The sequence below is a fragment of the Genypterus blacodes genome, unplaced genomic scaffold (genome assembly GCF_046128005.1).
Source record: "Genypterus blacodes isolate CSIRO-AG114 ecotype Tasmania unplaced genomic scaffold, CSIRO-AGI_Gbla_v1 ptg000036l_1, whole genome shotgun sequence".
Classification (NCBI taxonomy): domain Eukaryota; kingdom Metazoa; phylum Chordata; class Actinopteri; order Ophidiiformes; family Ophidiidae; genus Genypterus; species Genypterus blacodes.
The window spans coordinates 4,090,224-4,104,958 of NW_027466849.1; the positions used below are offsets into that span (position 1 = coordinate 4,090,224).

General features: G+C 43.3%; 1 protein-coding gene across 1 annotated transcript; it reads right to left on the minus strand.

Moving 5' to 3' along the window:
- Positions 1–6,844: 6,844 nt before the first annotated feature.
- Positions 6,845–7,768, minus strand: LOC142996109 (forkhead box protein B1-like). Its single transcript, XM_076146998.1, has one exon. It carries the CDS (start codon positions 7,766–7,768, stop codon positions 6,845–6,847), a length of 924 nt encoding a protein of 307 aa, XP_076003113.1.
- Positions 7,769–14,735: the final 6,967 nt, after the last annotated feature.

Here is a 14,735-nt window from a genome sequence, read left to right on the forward strand (position 1 = left end):
TTTTTTTTTAAAGTGCATCAACACACACACACACACACACACACACACACACACACACACACACACACACACACACACTGGGGAAAGCCTTGTTATTTGGGTCACAGTGTAAATCAAACAGATTCTCCTTTAGCTGAAAAATCATTTATTTAGATTCTGGCATCTGGTCGACACGGCAACAGATTGTTTCTGAGAGCCTGGAGGGGCGAGAGAGAGAGAGAGAGAGAGAGAGAGAGAGAGAGAGAGAGAGAGAGAGAGAGAGAGAGAGAGAGAGAGAGACCTGCTTTTTTTTTGCAATTTGACTTACTCAGTCATGTGTATTGGAAACACTGAAAGATTGAGGATTGAGTGGCGAGTTGATAAAGAAGAAAAATAAGAAATAACTCATGAAACAGCAATGGAAACAGACTGCAATGGTTTCAGTTCTTAGGTTTGGGAAGCAGGGAGCCTGTGTGCGTGCGATTAACACAGTTAATCATACAAACTAACATCTCTCTATGACGGGATCCTGAGTGTCACGGCTGATCACACCTGGACAGAATTTCGATTTGGGGACGTCCAGATTCCCTCAGGCTGAGATTCTGAGTCTGAGGCCGACTGGTCCAGAGCTCTGGCCGAGGACATTAGCAGATTAAAGATGTCTCTGAGATGTTTTCTGTTTTTGAAATCAAACTTTGGTGGAGGTTTGATGTTTCATTGTGGGGAGATGAGCTCTGTGGCCTCTCTGCTCTTGTCTGGTTTTTGGTCTTCACAGTAAAAAAATCTGTAAAACCAACAGTTCACTTCCAGCCGTATTTACTCTCACACACTCACAAAGAGCCCAAACACAAAGACACAAAACATGTTTCAATCAATTTCTCTCCGAGCGGCTCTGACGTTTTGTTTCCACTAAATAAACTACCGGACTTTCTTTTCTCTCATTCAGTCGCCTTGCAGCTTTTATTTCACGGCTGCCCCGACTCTCAATGAGAGTGTCACCGCTGAATAATACCTCACCTCCTCCTCCTCACCTCCTCCTCCTCCTCCTCTGCTTGCCGGCTTTCAGCCACCATCCAGCCGGCTGACAGCTTCCCCACCACATCGCCTGGCGACTGAGCGGACCACACACACAGTACACACACACACACACAGGGCTGTTTAAGCTCGGGTGGAGGGTCTCTTCAAGCTCCCCTGCTTGGATAATTCTTCTTCTTTTGGAGACTGTTTGCAGTCTCCTCTTTGTCGAGGACTTCCAAACAGATTTCAGGCCTGGATGGCAAAGCTGGCGAGTGTTGTTGCACAATGAAAATGTCCATATTTTCTGTGTTTCCGTGGCTCTGAACAGGCGAAAAGGTCTGGGTCAGAGTTCACATGTAGGCCTGGATACCAACCAGTCTGCTGTTCTACAGAGGAGAAGCATCAAAGACTGAGAATTCACTGACCGCTCCACACTGAAGCTGTGATGGGTCCAGGTCCAGACCTTTGCAGCGAGACTCAACCACCTGGTCCACAACTCTACATTGGAGCTCGATGGTGGTCAGGAGCTCTTTAATAAACCTCTTTGTGTTGTGTGAGATCATCTGATCCAGAACTCTGCAATGGAGCTCAACTGGTCCAGAAACTTGACACTCTTAGTCTAGGTCCAGTCTGGTCTTAGTCCAGCTGCAGGAGACGTGTGAAACAATGCGGTCAGGAGGTGATCTGGTCCTCCTGCTCTGAGGAGTCCTCACATCTCTCTTGTCATGATGCTGATGTGTATCGGAGGCCTGGCCGCTGGCACAGCAGCAGCTTCCTCCCCTGCCTGTATAACAATTAGCCATGAGATGGGGGAGGGGGATGGAGTGGGCGTGGCTGCAGCGGCCGGGGGCCGGGGGTTAAGGGTGGGGGGGCTTTTATTGCCAGAGAATTAGTGTCGTTTTCTTTTCACACGCCCACTAACCTCCCTCCACTCTCAGCTTTCTAAATGTTTTGCGGCAGGCGGCTCCGCCCTCCCATAATGCACCTGTGCATCAGAAGGAGACGATGATGAGGTGTTGGCTGTCGCTCCCCGCAGCCGTTTATCATACCGCTGCAAACTGTGGCAGTGACCTGCTCAACCTACAGCAGCTGCTGAATAGGAAGAAGAGAGATTTTACACAATTTAATGAAGCTCACTGTGATGTTTGTGTTTGGAGCAGTTTGGGTTCTGCAGTCGAATCACAGTTAATATCCATGAACACGTGTTAGGGACTCTAAAGGCTCCTCTACATCACCTCGACGTTTAGTGAGAGACAAATACGTTGACCTCTGACCCTGAAACCTCTGTATGCTGTCATGGTTCTCTATCCTAAAGTAACTTCCAGGTGTCTTCTCACATCAGCTGGCAGCTCGTGTGATGTCGCCACATACTAGCTACACAAGTAGCTGAGAGAATGTTGTGAAGATATACATGCAGTATTATAGTGGTTTCTTCTTGTAGTTACCACAGCATTCTCATCCATGTGTCAATCACAGAGGAAGCATTTCATCACAGGAGATTGAGATCAATAGAGAATAGATTAGAATAGATTGGAACAACAAAGATTGTGTCTTGATGTCATTGTGTTTATCATCACAGAGCTTCAGATATGTGGATGTGACTTTAGTCAGACATGCTGCAGCTTCAGGAGCCAGCAGCTGTGGACGAGGTAAAACTCCTCCAAACACCCTGTGGGGGTAGCGCCGTTGTTCTCTCCCAGCTGAAGAGCCACGAGCCGCCAACATCTCCCTCCTCTGAGCTCAGGCAGGAATCCACGTCATCCCGTCCGTCCCGGCGTCTTTCCTCTGCCCTGAAGTGTTAGTTTACAGCCCTTTATGGTCAGATCAGACTCCTGCAACGGGCGGTAAATTAACGCTGTCGCACTGAAACACAGATGTTTCAGGCACAAACACACACAGGTGCTGATCCTCACACCTCCAACAGATCCATGAGGTCATCAACAACCCCAAAGCTGTCGTATGTCACCAATGGCATTTAACTGCTGTGATCGACATTCAGTTCTTCCTCTTTTCCTTCCATTTCTTTATCATCTTTTTTCATGTTATTTCCTCTAAATGCACATTTAAATTAACGGATCAAAACAGATAAAACAACTAAAAATGAATCGTGCTGCACGTGTTGATCCCAAATTTGACAGAATCTGAACATTGTCTTATATCTGCTGCTGTTTCTGACTCGTCTTCGTGGTCTCACATCTTCATTCTGAGTGAAAATGGTTTATTCTCGGAATCAACGTTCAGGTTAAAACAATGAACGTCTTCTCTGTTCATCTGATGCATGAATACATTTTGCTGTTCAGAAATAAAAAACAGTTTTAATCTTCACCACTTTGCTGCTGTCTGACAACAAAGGGACTTGAACTCTGCACAAACACATATTTTTGTTTCACTCCAGTGAATTTGGACGCGACGTGATTCAGGAGGAAAATATCACAAACACAGAGTCCAACATCAGACGTTTGGCTGTAACGCAGCGTGTTGGACTGTAATTAATCATAATTAATCATAAAGTGTCTGCGTGCTGCAGTTTGTGCACGTTAATTAGCCACTTTAGGGAAAGAGGCCTGACAACTAACTCAATGCTAATTAACTCACAGCGTCTTCTAGCGTGGACGTCAGAGAGCAACACCAAGACGCCGTGATGATGAGGATGATGACAATGATGGTGATGATGATGATGATGATGATTATTGGCTCCGCCCCCCGCCAGCCAGATGTCACGTGGGTTGTTCACATTGATTTAACAAGTTCAATCAGATGATGAAACGCAGTGAAAGAGGAAAGATATAAGACCTCAAAGTTAAAGGAGACATATTTAGCTCTGTGTTAGCAAGTTAGCATAGCTGCCTTTGGTCACAGCCAGCAACAAGTGTAACACTTTACACACGTTCAGGCTAAACTGTTACAGACGACTGTAAAGCATCCCTAGACCGAAACATGGGGATATAAACCAGGAGGTACAGAAGATTATGATACTGCTTTTGTTCTTTAATTTAGAGACACACAGGATTGTTTCAGATATCGTCAGATATGTTTTCACGTTTATTATTATTATTATTAAATTTTTCGGCATGGAAGTCAATTCCCCTCAGCCCCAAATGTTAAAACGTTCCTCATTACTTCACTCCCAGCCTGACAGCAGCGGTGGCGGTAAACTCAGCTTAATCTAGCACATTATAACAGAACTGTGTTATGAGGAAACTTAAACACGTCTGAGTGCAGCAGTCTGCTCTTTATATATATGAGCCAGAGTGATGATTGATCTTCTGCAGGTGAGGGTCAACATCAGGTGTGTGATCACAGCCAACGACTGAGACCCAGTTGTGACACCACATGACACCAGCTGGGTTTACACTGACAAATACACACGCCAACCATTCTAAAGTCATCAAAAGCCTCAGGGTTTGCATTAAGTGATGTCATGTAAACACGTATGGCCTGCTGTTTCCATGCTGCACACTCCTATACAGCAGGTGGCACCATTGAACACAAACAAGAAGAGTTTTATGCTTCAATTCATTATTTTTTTTAATATATATTTGAGTGTTTCCATTGCAAATCATTTAATTTCCAACTTTGAATGAACTTTTTCCAAATGAATGAAACGAGCATCAGTGTCAAAGATCAACCTTAAGCTCTAAATACAAACAGTCACGTATACGGAAGAAAGTGTCCAGCTGTGACGTGTTGGACCCTCAGGTGAGAAAGACAGAAAGGACAAAGCAGAGACGTGATGAGACGGATCAGATGTGAGGCCTGATTCAGATCACACTGCTTTAAGAACTTTATCATCTGAATATCTGCTTTCTGTCACTTTTAAATCCTCTAAAACTCTTTTCTGATGATGTGCTGAAGTGTTTGTGTTTTTCGGACTCAAGATGAATGAAGAACTTGGTTTACAACACAAATTATTATTACTATTATAACTAAATTCTTCATCACAGTACTTCAGTGTGTTTTGATACTCAAGTGGCATATTTATATTTTCTGCATGACTTTTACTGCACAAGATTCCTAATTTAAAACACACACTTTCACTCTGCTGCTGGTTGTTTGTATGTTGAGAGGTTTTGAAAGGCTCATCATCTTAATAAAGCAGATAAAGTTAAATTTCATCTAATTTGATCTTCACTTAGACGCTCATTTAGTGTTAAACACACGCAAACATTTATTTATTCTGAAGACCAAACCACAAAGTATAAACATGACTGCTGAGAAATAGGTTTACTTGGAATAGTTAAGCCAAATTTTATGCATAAGAATACTTACAATAAAAATAACAGTATCAGTGTCAAAGCTGGTTTTTATTGAATTTTCAGTGATTTCTGAATGAGCTGATATGAAATATAACCTTTCACTGGAGTACTTGAGGTACTTTATAGCCATTGATAACTTCCAACCTGTGAAACTAACAGCTGGTTATGAGTAACTGGACTGAGCTAGAGTACCAGTTAATAAGTTCTTCTCTCTTTCTCTCTCTCGCTCTTTCTCTCCCTCCATGTGTGTGTGTGTGTGAATAACAGACCTTCCTTATGATTTTTCGTCTACGTGTTTTAATGGAAGTGAAGGAACAGACAGAACGCGGCGCAGGGAGGCTGTTTGCATGCTTTACGCTTTATGTTTTATACTTTAGGTTTTCAGTCCATAAACGTACAAACAGTGCAGACAGAATCATGCAACAGTACAAATACACACAGAGCAGAGTATTAACAGCTTTAACCTTTAACTGTACATCAGCGGCCGTCAGCATAGAAAAACATCCGACATTCATTTCTTTACAAACAAAGAGTGCATCAGACACTTTTACAGCATTCAGTAAAACATGGATGAGGAACTGCTGACATAAATATATGATTTGAAGTCTTATTTTATCTTCTCATCTCTGTGATTGTTCTCATTCATTTTGTTTAAAAAAACAAAGGAAAAAGTCTGGATAATGATTTGGTTTAACAAAATGCTAAGACTTGCATTTTATTAAACATTTTATCAACAGTGTGGTTGTGTTGGTGTGTGCTCACTGTTTTGTTTTCAGCTTTGTTAACAACCAAAAAACCCAAATCTTATTTCCTTTTAGGTTACATTGTGCTTTTTTCTGTAGGATAAAGAAACGGCAGAAAAGAGACTTTAAAGTCATTAATCTCCAAAGTGATAACAAAAGAGCGAAAACACAAAAGATCTGCTAATTTGTCATGAAATGATCCGGATCATTAAACACACAGGAACCCAGAAAAAGTAAAACACTAAAATTATTCAAGATTCCTCAGACATAAAACCAAAGGGACTCAAACAGCTGTTTCATCATAAAGCCCAAAGCTGCGATGAAGCAAATCCTCACAAAGAATTATTCACTACAAAATGCATTGATGTCATTCGGGCCTCAAAAGGGGAAAAGCAAAAAATGTTTAGTTTGTTTATTTCCTGTTTATTAGTCAATAAATTATTTGTCAATTATTTGAATTTAGGATTCATATTTTGGGAAACCGAGCTGAAAACAGACTTCACTAATAAAACTCCATTTAAAATAAAATAAAATTTAAAATAAACGTGAATGATCAAACTTTTTATATTTACCAGCTAATCTACCAATTAATTGGACCAGATATCGATTTTGTGATCGATCAAATCTCGGAGTTTTTCCAGTAAACGTGTTAATAAAAGCAGCTACACATTCGTTCCTTTTAGTGAGTTATTAAACCAAACGGACCTGGGCAATAAAGCCAAACATTTCTTTCTCTCCAGAGAAAATAAAGGATTCACATCTTCTCCTTCGCGTCTTACAGCTGAAATAAATTCTGCTTTGGAGTTTTTCCCTTTTCCACAGAGTTTTTGCTCATAAAAAAGTCTCTGGTCAGTGCACCGCCACCACGGAGGCCGCGGCGCCCAGCGGCTCCCCGGGCGCAGCGGGGCTGCTGTGTCCGGTCTGTGGGGATGTGGGGCTCAGAGACTGCGGGGAGTTTGCCAGGAAGGCCGGGAGGTGCGGCGGCAGCCCCGGCAACGCGCCGGGCGCGGGTTTGATGGGCACCGGGATGGCGGGTAAAGTCTGTCCGCTGTGGCAGATGGACTTCAGCGGCATGCCGTAGTGCGAGTACTCGCTGGTTGCCATGGAGATGGGGGCGGCGGTGTCGTAGACGTGCGGCCACGCCGAGGTGAGCGGGCTGTGCAGCGGGTACGCGGCAGCGGGGAAGGCGGCCAGCCCGCCGTGCACCTTGTACTCTCTGCCTATGATGTTCTCAATGGCGAACGGGTGTTTGAAGCTGGACGGCGGAGACGCGGACATGGAGCCCAGGCTGTAGCCGCTCGACATGGGCGGCAGGTGCGCGGCAGCGGCTGCGGCGTGCAGCGCGCTGAGCCGCAGCTTGGCCTGTTGCTGCAGGTAATGAGCGGCGTCCGGCGGCGGTTTGCCGCTCGGCGCCAGCGGGTCCGCGGCCTGCATCCCGATCACCTTGAAACGCTTCCGCCGCCGCAGGAAGCTGCCGTTCTCGAACATGTCACCGCAGCTCGGGTGCAGAGCCCAGAAGCTCCCCTTCCCCGGCTGGTCCGGCCGCCGCGGGATCTTGATGAAGCAGTCGTTGAAGGAGAGGTTGTGCCGCAGGGAGTTCTGCCACCGCTGCGTGTTCTCGCGGTAGTAGGGGAAGCGGTCCATGATGAACTTGTAGATGTCGCTGAGCGGGAGCATCTTCTCCGGGCAGCTCTGGATGGCCATGGCCGTGAGGGAGATGTAGGAGTAGGGAGGCTTCTGGTCGCTGTACGTGTTCCTCCCGGGCCGCGGCATTCTGATTCACTTCACTCTCTGCCTTCAGAGAGCAGAAACGCGCTCTTTATTTACCTTCCAAACTTTATCCCAAACTCCTTAAATGTGTTTTCTACAGGAGAAGCAGCTCGCCTTGATTTTCCCCCGCATGTTTCCGGGTTGGACGCGCACGGTGTGTCCCGGAGCTCCGTCAGCAGTCAAATTTGCCGCGTTTTTATTTGTGTTTCGTGTCTTTGGGGCGCAGGTGTGCAGCTGTAAGTGTGTCAGTCTGTCTCCAGTCAGACTAACAACATCAAACCAACTAAATTCCTCCAAGTCAAAGTCGTTTTCGTCTCCAGACTTTTACGCGCACGACTCGAGTTGCAACTCCACCAAGAAAAAGTTAAGGAAAACCTGAACTTTTCGCCCCGGTCCCTCCTTGCTGCTCCGTCCTGCTCCGCCCGTTGCTGGGCTGCGCTAAGCGGCTGCTGTCTCCTCCATGACCTCCTGCGTCTCCTCCGTGTCCCCGTCTGTCCCGTCTGCGGGTGGACGGCGGTGACACCGGCAGTAAAGACCCGCGGAGATGAGCTTCATTAATGGGACACTTCAGCATCACATGACGAGCGGCGGGGGGAGGGGGAGGAGGTAGAGGAGGGTTGAGGGGGGCGCGGGGGCTCTGTTTGGTTTAATTTCCACCTTACTTACATGAACACACTGAATGAACACACACACTTCATTTACATGCCGAGGTGCGGCGGCGAGATAAGCTGGGAAAGCCGGAATCCGGGGGAACGCGGAGCACCACCGCGCTCGCTCTGTGGAGGTATGCCGGGTGTGTGAGACTGTGAGCGTGTGATTGTGTGAGTTTGTGCGTTGAGGGGGGCAGGGGGTGAGGGGGGTTCTGGTCTCCTCACTAGTTTGCGTTGACAAATCGACCCTCTGAGAGCCGCTGTTTGGTTGTTTGGGCTGCTTTAGTTTGCTGTTTTACTTCTGTTTTGTTTTGTTTTGGTGCTTTAATGTGCTTCAGCTGCGGTCTGTCAGTCTGATCGCTCCGCCCTAACTGATCACCAACATGAGGATCAAAGCTTTCTCACAACCCCAAACACCGAAAAACTGCTCTTTAAAACGCGATTAAGCACAAATCAATTAGAAGGTAAATTGTTGTATGGTATTCCGCGCACGTTTGAACCATTTTGTGGACTTAATTCCAGTTTTCTACATTTTCTCTGCATCACAGAGCACCGGGCACGGAATGGATCAGACGTCAACTAAAACAAATAGGCAGAATAATTTATATAAACAAAGCAGTCGTACCTTGAATCCCAGAATTTAAAGGCTCGCTGAGCAAAATGTCTCCATATACACAACATCACGTCATGTTTCTGTCACGTTAACGTCCATCAGATCGTTTTAACGCCTTGTATGATCAGAGAGGATCAAGGAATACAATTGAAATACATTGTTAATAATACTGATAAAATAATACTGAGAAAACAATACTAATAATATAATACTAATAAAATATTAACAACAACAACAACGATAATAATAATCGTCCTAAGCAGCAATTTTATATGAAATAAAATAAGAATAAAATATATTCGTTTTTTATTTGAATACATTAGTTTTTAATAAAGCATGAATTCACTGAAGTCTTAACTTCACTTAGATCTCTTTATCATTCATAAATGACAGCAGTCTGACGGATCTTATGTATCATATAATGTCAGGATGAAAACACGTCAATGATATGTGAAATTAAACTATGACCAAAAGCTGGTTTTTGTTTTTATTTTTGGACCAAACAGTGAAGATGAGTTAATGCTTGCACTTAATTAACGTTAATGAAGTAACTAAACTGTTAAATAATTATGTGTCATAGACAAAAAACATAAACATCATAATTTCATATTTCATATATCACATGTATTATCATTATCATTATTAATATGTTATACCATCAGACAAAAATTTAGACTTAAATACTATTAGTGAAATGATTCTATAGGTGTGAAGGTTTACAACAACTGACCATTAATTGATTATTATATGGTTTATGGTTTTACAATAAAACAATAGAAGCGCAATAATAATATTTTTTCTCCACCTTTTATGAATACTATATTGATTTATTATTTAATTTATAAAAACCTTCAGTATGATGACATCATTGTTTTGGTGTTTAAGTACTTGTGTGTGTATACATTGAAAGACATTTGAAGATATTAGTGTGTTAAATGTGGTGTGAACAAACTTAGAGTTCATCAGAGAACAAAGCCTGAGGGAGGATTTACACTGGAGGGGTTAATATTCCCACAGGACGCACCCGAAACATCCACTTTCACACGTCTGACCTTTGACCTCTGAGCCGATAATCTGACCAAGAGCCTTCAGGATGCATGAACACGCTCCCAACACATGGAGCCCACAGAATACACTGAATGTAGAGAACACACACACACGCATGAACACAATCAGCACAGAGAACACACACACACACAAGCATACACACACTGAGGACAGAGAACACACACACTCCTCAGCAGTTTGTTATTGTTATTACACGTGTGCTGAGTCATTTATGTTTATTTTGTATTTTTTATATTGATGAATTTACATTTGATTTGTAATATTTGTGCGATGTATCATTTTAAAATCTGAGCAGCAGCAGATAATTCATATGTAAATCTCTTTATCAAACACATTTACATAGAAATATTCCATTTATTGTGGATATTATTTATAATCTGACTCGTAACCTGCAAGCATTAAATACCTCTTATATTTTACTATACGTATTATTGTTGCTCAGTCCTGCTGCTACTAATAATAATAGTGTTACTGTATCATTATTTACTGTATTAAGAAGACTGCTGTGAATTATTACTGCACAACTTCCAATTCTAGGACAATTTTAATACAAATAAAAAGACAAAACTGCCGATACCACCAGGTAATTATCAATAATGCGATTGAATAATGAGACTGCTGACATCATTCATTCGGTTAAACGAACCAATTGATAAATACATAAAATATCAACCATAGTCCCTAAGTTATATGCAAGCGTAAAAGCCAGGATGGTTCCAAGTATTAAAGGAGAGAACCAGGATGATAACAGAAGAATAAGAGGTCATGGGGTGTGATGAGGGAGGAATCAGAGTTGTTTCAGTGTTTGGTTTCAGCTTCAAGAAACTCACTGCAGCTTCAAGTCAGGATTATGAACGTAACCTTTGACCTTTCCTCTCAGCAGCCACAAGTGCAGCTGCAGCGACGCTCTGAGGCCGAGAGACCGAAGATGATGGACGGACAGACCGCATCAAGACACAAACAATACCCAACAAGATGTTTACGTTCTTAGCGCGTCCATTTATTCTCCTGTTTGCATGCAGGAGAGTCAGAAACTCTGTCAGGCCCTGAAACACTCAGCCACGCTGTACTCTTGCATCCATCTTAACATTTTCCAAATTTCTCCAAACGTGCAATGTCTCTGTATGAGTTTAGCCGCTACGAACTGATGATTAAGCTCACAATCAGACTCTTCCCTGTGTTCATTTATGTTGTTCCTGTTCCTGTAACATTACAACCAGCTGAAGAAGATGAAGCTACCGTACCCACATCTTTTTTTTTCTGTTGTTCTTTCATGAAGTCGTTATGAAGGACGACTCAAAGCACTCAAATATTGTTAGCTTACTTTATACTTCCTGTTTGCAAATACCCATAATGCACATTGTCCTGCCTTTGATTGGTCCAGGCCACAGTAAGAATGTGCTCACACCTTCAGCAAATGGAGATGAATAAAAACTCTGCCTGTCTCCTTAAAACAAAGATTAAATATATGAATGTATCTTAAAGGTTTAAGATCTTTGCTCTGTGATGTGCTGCACACTTTCTTTATCCGAAAAAATATAAAGAATCATTTATCCTGAGAGAGCTTTAGGTCAACATGACGCAACTCTGTGTGTGTGTGCCAGGCCTATTTGAATGCAGTTGAAGAATCTTGCTGATGAGAAGCGTGCTGAAGCACCACCAGCGCAGCTACACATTTAAAACCCCCACAATCGCACAGAGAGAGAGAGAGAGAGAGAGAGAGAGAGAGAGAGAGAGAGAGAGATAGAGAGAGATGTCCCTTAATCTGTGGCTGTGCATTAACAAGAAGTAGCAAGTGTTTCCACAGATTCAAAGATCATCAGTGAGATGAATCACTCCATGTTTTCACTGTTAGAAAGGAAATGAAGTTTCCGCTGGATAACAGAAAGACAGACAGAAGGAAAGAAGCAATGACAAAGGTAAGAGAAGGAAGGAAGCACAAAAGGAGCAGAAGGAGAATGAAAAGAGGGAAATATATAGGAACAAAAAGAAAGAAAGAAAGAACAAATGATCAAACAAACAAAAGAACAAGTGACAACAGGAGAACCTGGACAGAGCTTAAGGTTGCCGGTTCGACTCTGTGCCTGCGCTGCTCTGGCGCCTCAGCAGTCTGCAGCCATTTAGCTCAATTAAACTGCTGATTAGGCAAACGAGGCTGATTAGCTAACGAGCAGCGTTCAGAGGGCAGGAAGTGCTGCTAATTAAAGAGGCAATTAGCAGCTGTGAGGAGCAGCGAATGAGGCGTCAGCGCCCGTTAAGAGCTGCATGCACACATCATGACTCCACCAGGCTGCTGCTACGCCCACACACACACGCACACACACTCTGCTTTCGCCACACTACATTTCTGAGGGACCCATCACATGTTTATGTCCACTGCAGGTCGTCGCCTCAGTACTTTATGTTTCTGGGGTTAGATTTATTTATATTTATTTTTTCTGTTTTACTAAATGAGAGCTCATATTGCTACAAAATCCTCAGAGTACTACAGTCACCTTGACGTCTGATAGCTAGGGAGGGAGGAGCTAGGGAGGCAGTAGCTCAGTGGGTAGAGCTTCCGCTTGGGAACCAGAGGGAACCGGAGGGTTGCCGATTCGATCCCCTGCCGAGGTGCCCCTGAGCAAGGCACCGAACCCTCAATTGCTCCCCCCTCTGCGAAGGGTGGTAATGTAATGTAAGTCACTTTGGATAAAAGCGTCTGCCCAAATGATCGTAATGTAATAGCTGCAGTATTGGTACTCGTCAATACTTTAAAACACTATATTACAGAGAGTCCACATTGAAGGTTTCGATTTTTGCAAATAATTTCACTCTTAACCCAAAATAAAATGTGTTGTTTGTTGTTGTAGTACTTTACTACAACAACAGGTAAAATTCCGAAAGACAGTAGTTGCTTGTTGGCATGGTGACGCTGTGCGACTCTGCTGAAAGTTTCTTGAACATTTGCTGTTGGTAAAAATAACAATAACACAATTGGTTTCATTTGAGTGATTTTAAATTGCTGTCTTTCAAACAGGTGAATTTAAATTCAAACAAAGTGAATTATACTCAGGACATATCTGGAGCATCTTTCCTCTTTCTGTCACTTTTCTTTCTGTTATCTGTCTTTTATCACACGATTTCTTCTTCTTCCTCTGTCTGATCCGATTTGTTGCCGCTCAGATGCTCAGTGTTTCTGCCGTCATTCAGGCTCCTGTTGATAGCGTTTCATTTTGTCCTCGGTCTGATTATTCCATCCGCCCGGACCCATATGCCATTTAGATGCAAGGTAATTCAGCGTGGTATAACTCAATTAAATTTCTCCTGACTGGGATTTATGCAACATCAATAGCTCCTCAGTGGGACCAATGGGAACGTTACTTATGTATCCCCAAGTCCTCCTGATGCTGCATTTCTGCAGCTCAATTAAATACGGCGGCAATGAGAATGTTTCATAAGTCTGTAATGAAAAAAAGACAGGATTCCTTTCCTCCCCTCCCTCGCTGCAGGATGTGGATCTGATCTGCGCTCATTACCTCAGAAATTAACTTGTAAAAATGACAGCGGCTGTCCGCTCTGATTGGACCGCCGAGTGTCCAACAAACCGCCGCTCGCTGCTTCACACTTTTCATCTGCAGAGCAGCACAGGCACTTTATTCTAGTTCAAGAGGAAATAACCCTAACCCTCTACGCTCAGAATAACCCGAGCCTGACAGCAGGAGCTCACATGTTAAAATGTCACTCACCTGCTCTGCTGTGCACACTGAGCAACACCTCTGAATGACCACAAACAAGCCACTTCCACCTTCCAGATACATATATACTGTATGTAAGTACACAGAGGCAACATAAGCAACATGTGAGGCCTCAGTGGCCACAAGAGGGCCTCTTTGGATAAGGATCACTGAAGTGAAAGGAGCTGCAGCTTTATTGGCTCTTTGTTATTGTCTGTTGGACTCTGAGTGTCAGGGAGGATCACAGATACGGCAAAGACCCTCAACATGCTGCAGCATTGCATCAAAATGGCATGAATATGTTCTAAGCAAGTTCAACTGGAGTCTGATGCTTCGTTTCCATCATGTTAACATTGAACCTGAGGTCCTTGATGAGATTTACCTTGGTCCTCTGGGTCGCTGAGAGAAGGTTCAGGTTCATTAAAATTCCTCCAAATGTCAAATTCAGTTTTGGTGTAAGCTTCAAGTTCAGTTGTTATGACATAAAGAAGGAAACATGATATTGAAACAGAGGAAGAATCCAGACAAATTATATATTCTGATGATGTCAAGCAGATTTGAGTTTGAAATGATCTCACAGCATCTTCACTCACTTTGCCACTAATATACATAATGAAGATTTTATTTTATTACTTTTGTTGATTTGAACCAAACCGAGGCTCTGCTGACATCACACAGACAACCAATTACAGTGTGTTTGAGTTTTGGGCTGTTATGATTGATGACTGCAGCTTCGTTATGGGTCCTTCAGAGATAAAAGCCATTTGGCATCTGGACTCCACCCACCGCCGTGCAGGCTGCTTACAGCCGCCGTATGATGCTATGAATATTTAATTAATAATTAGTCATGTAATTCCTCCTCAGGAGTTATTATCCCTCAAACTGGTTTGTGAATTTAATTATTAGCAGCCCTTTTTGTTTCCACG

Coding starts and splice junctions, on each gene's coding strand:
- LOC142996109 (XM_076146998.1), bottom strand. CDS start 7,768: ATGCCGCGGCCCGGGAGGAACACGTACAGCGACCAGAAGCCTCCCTAC.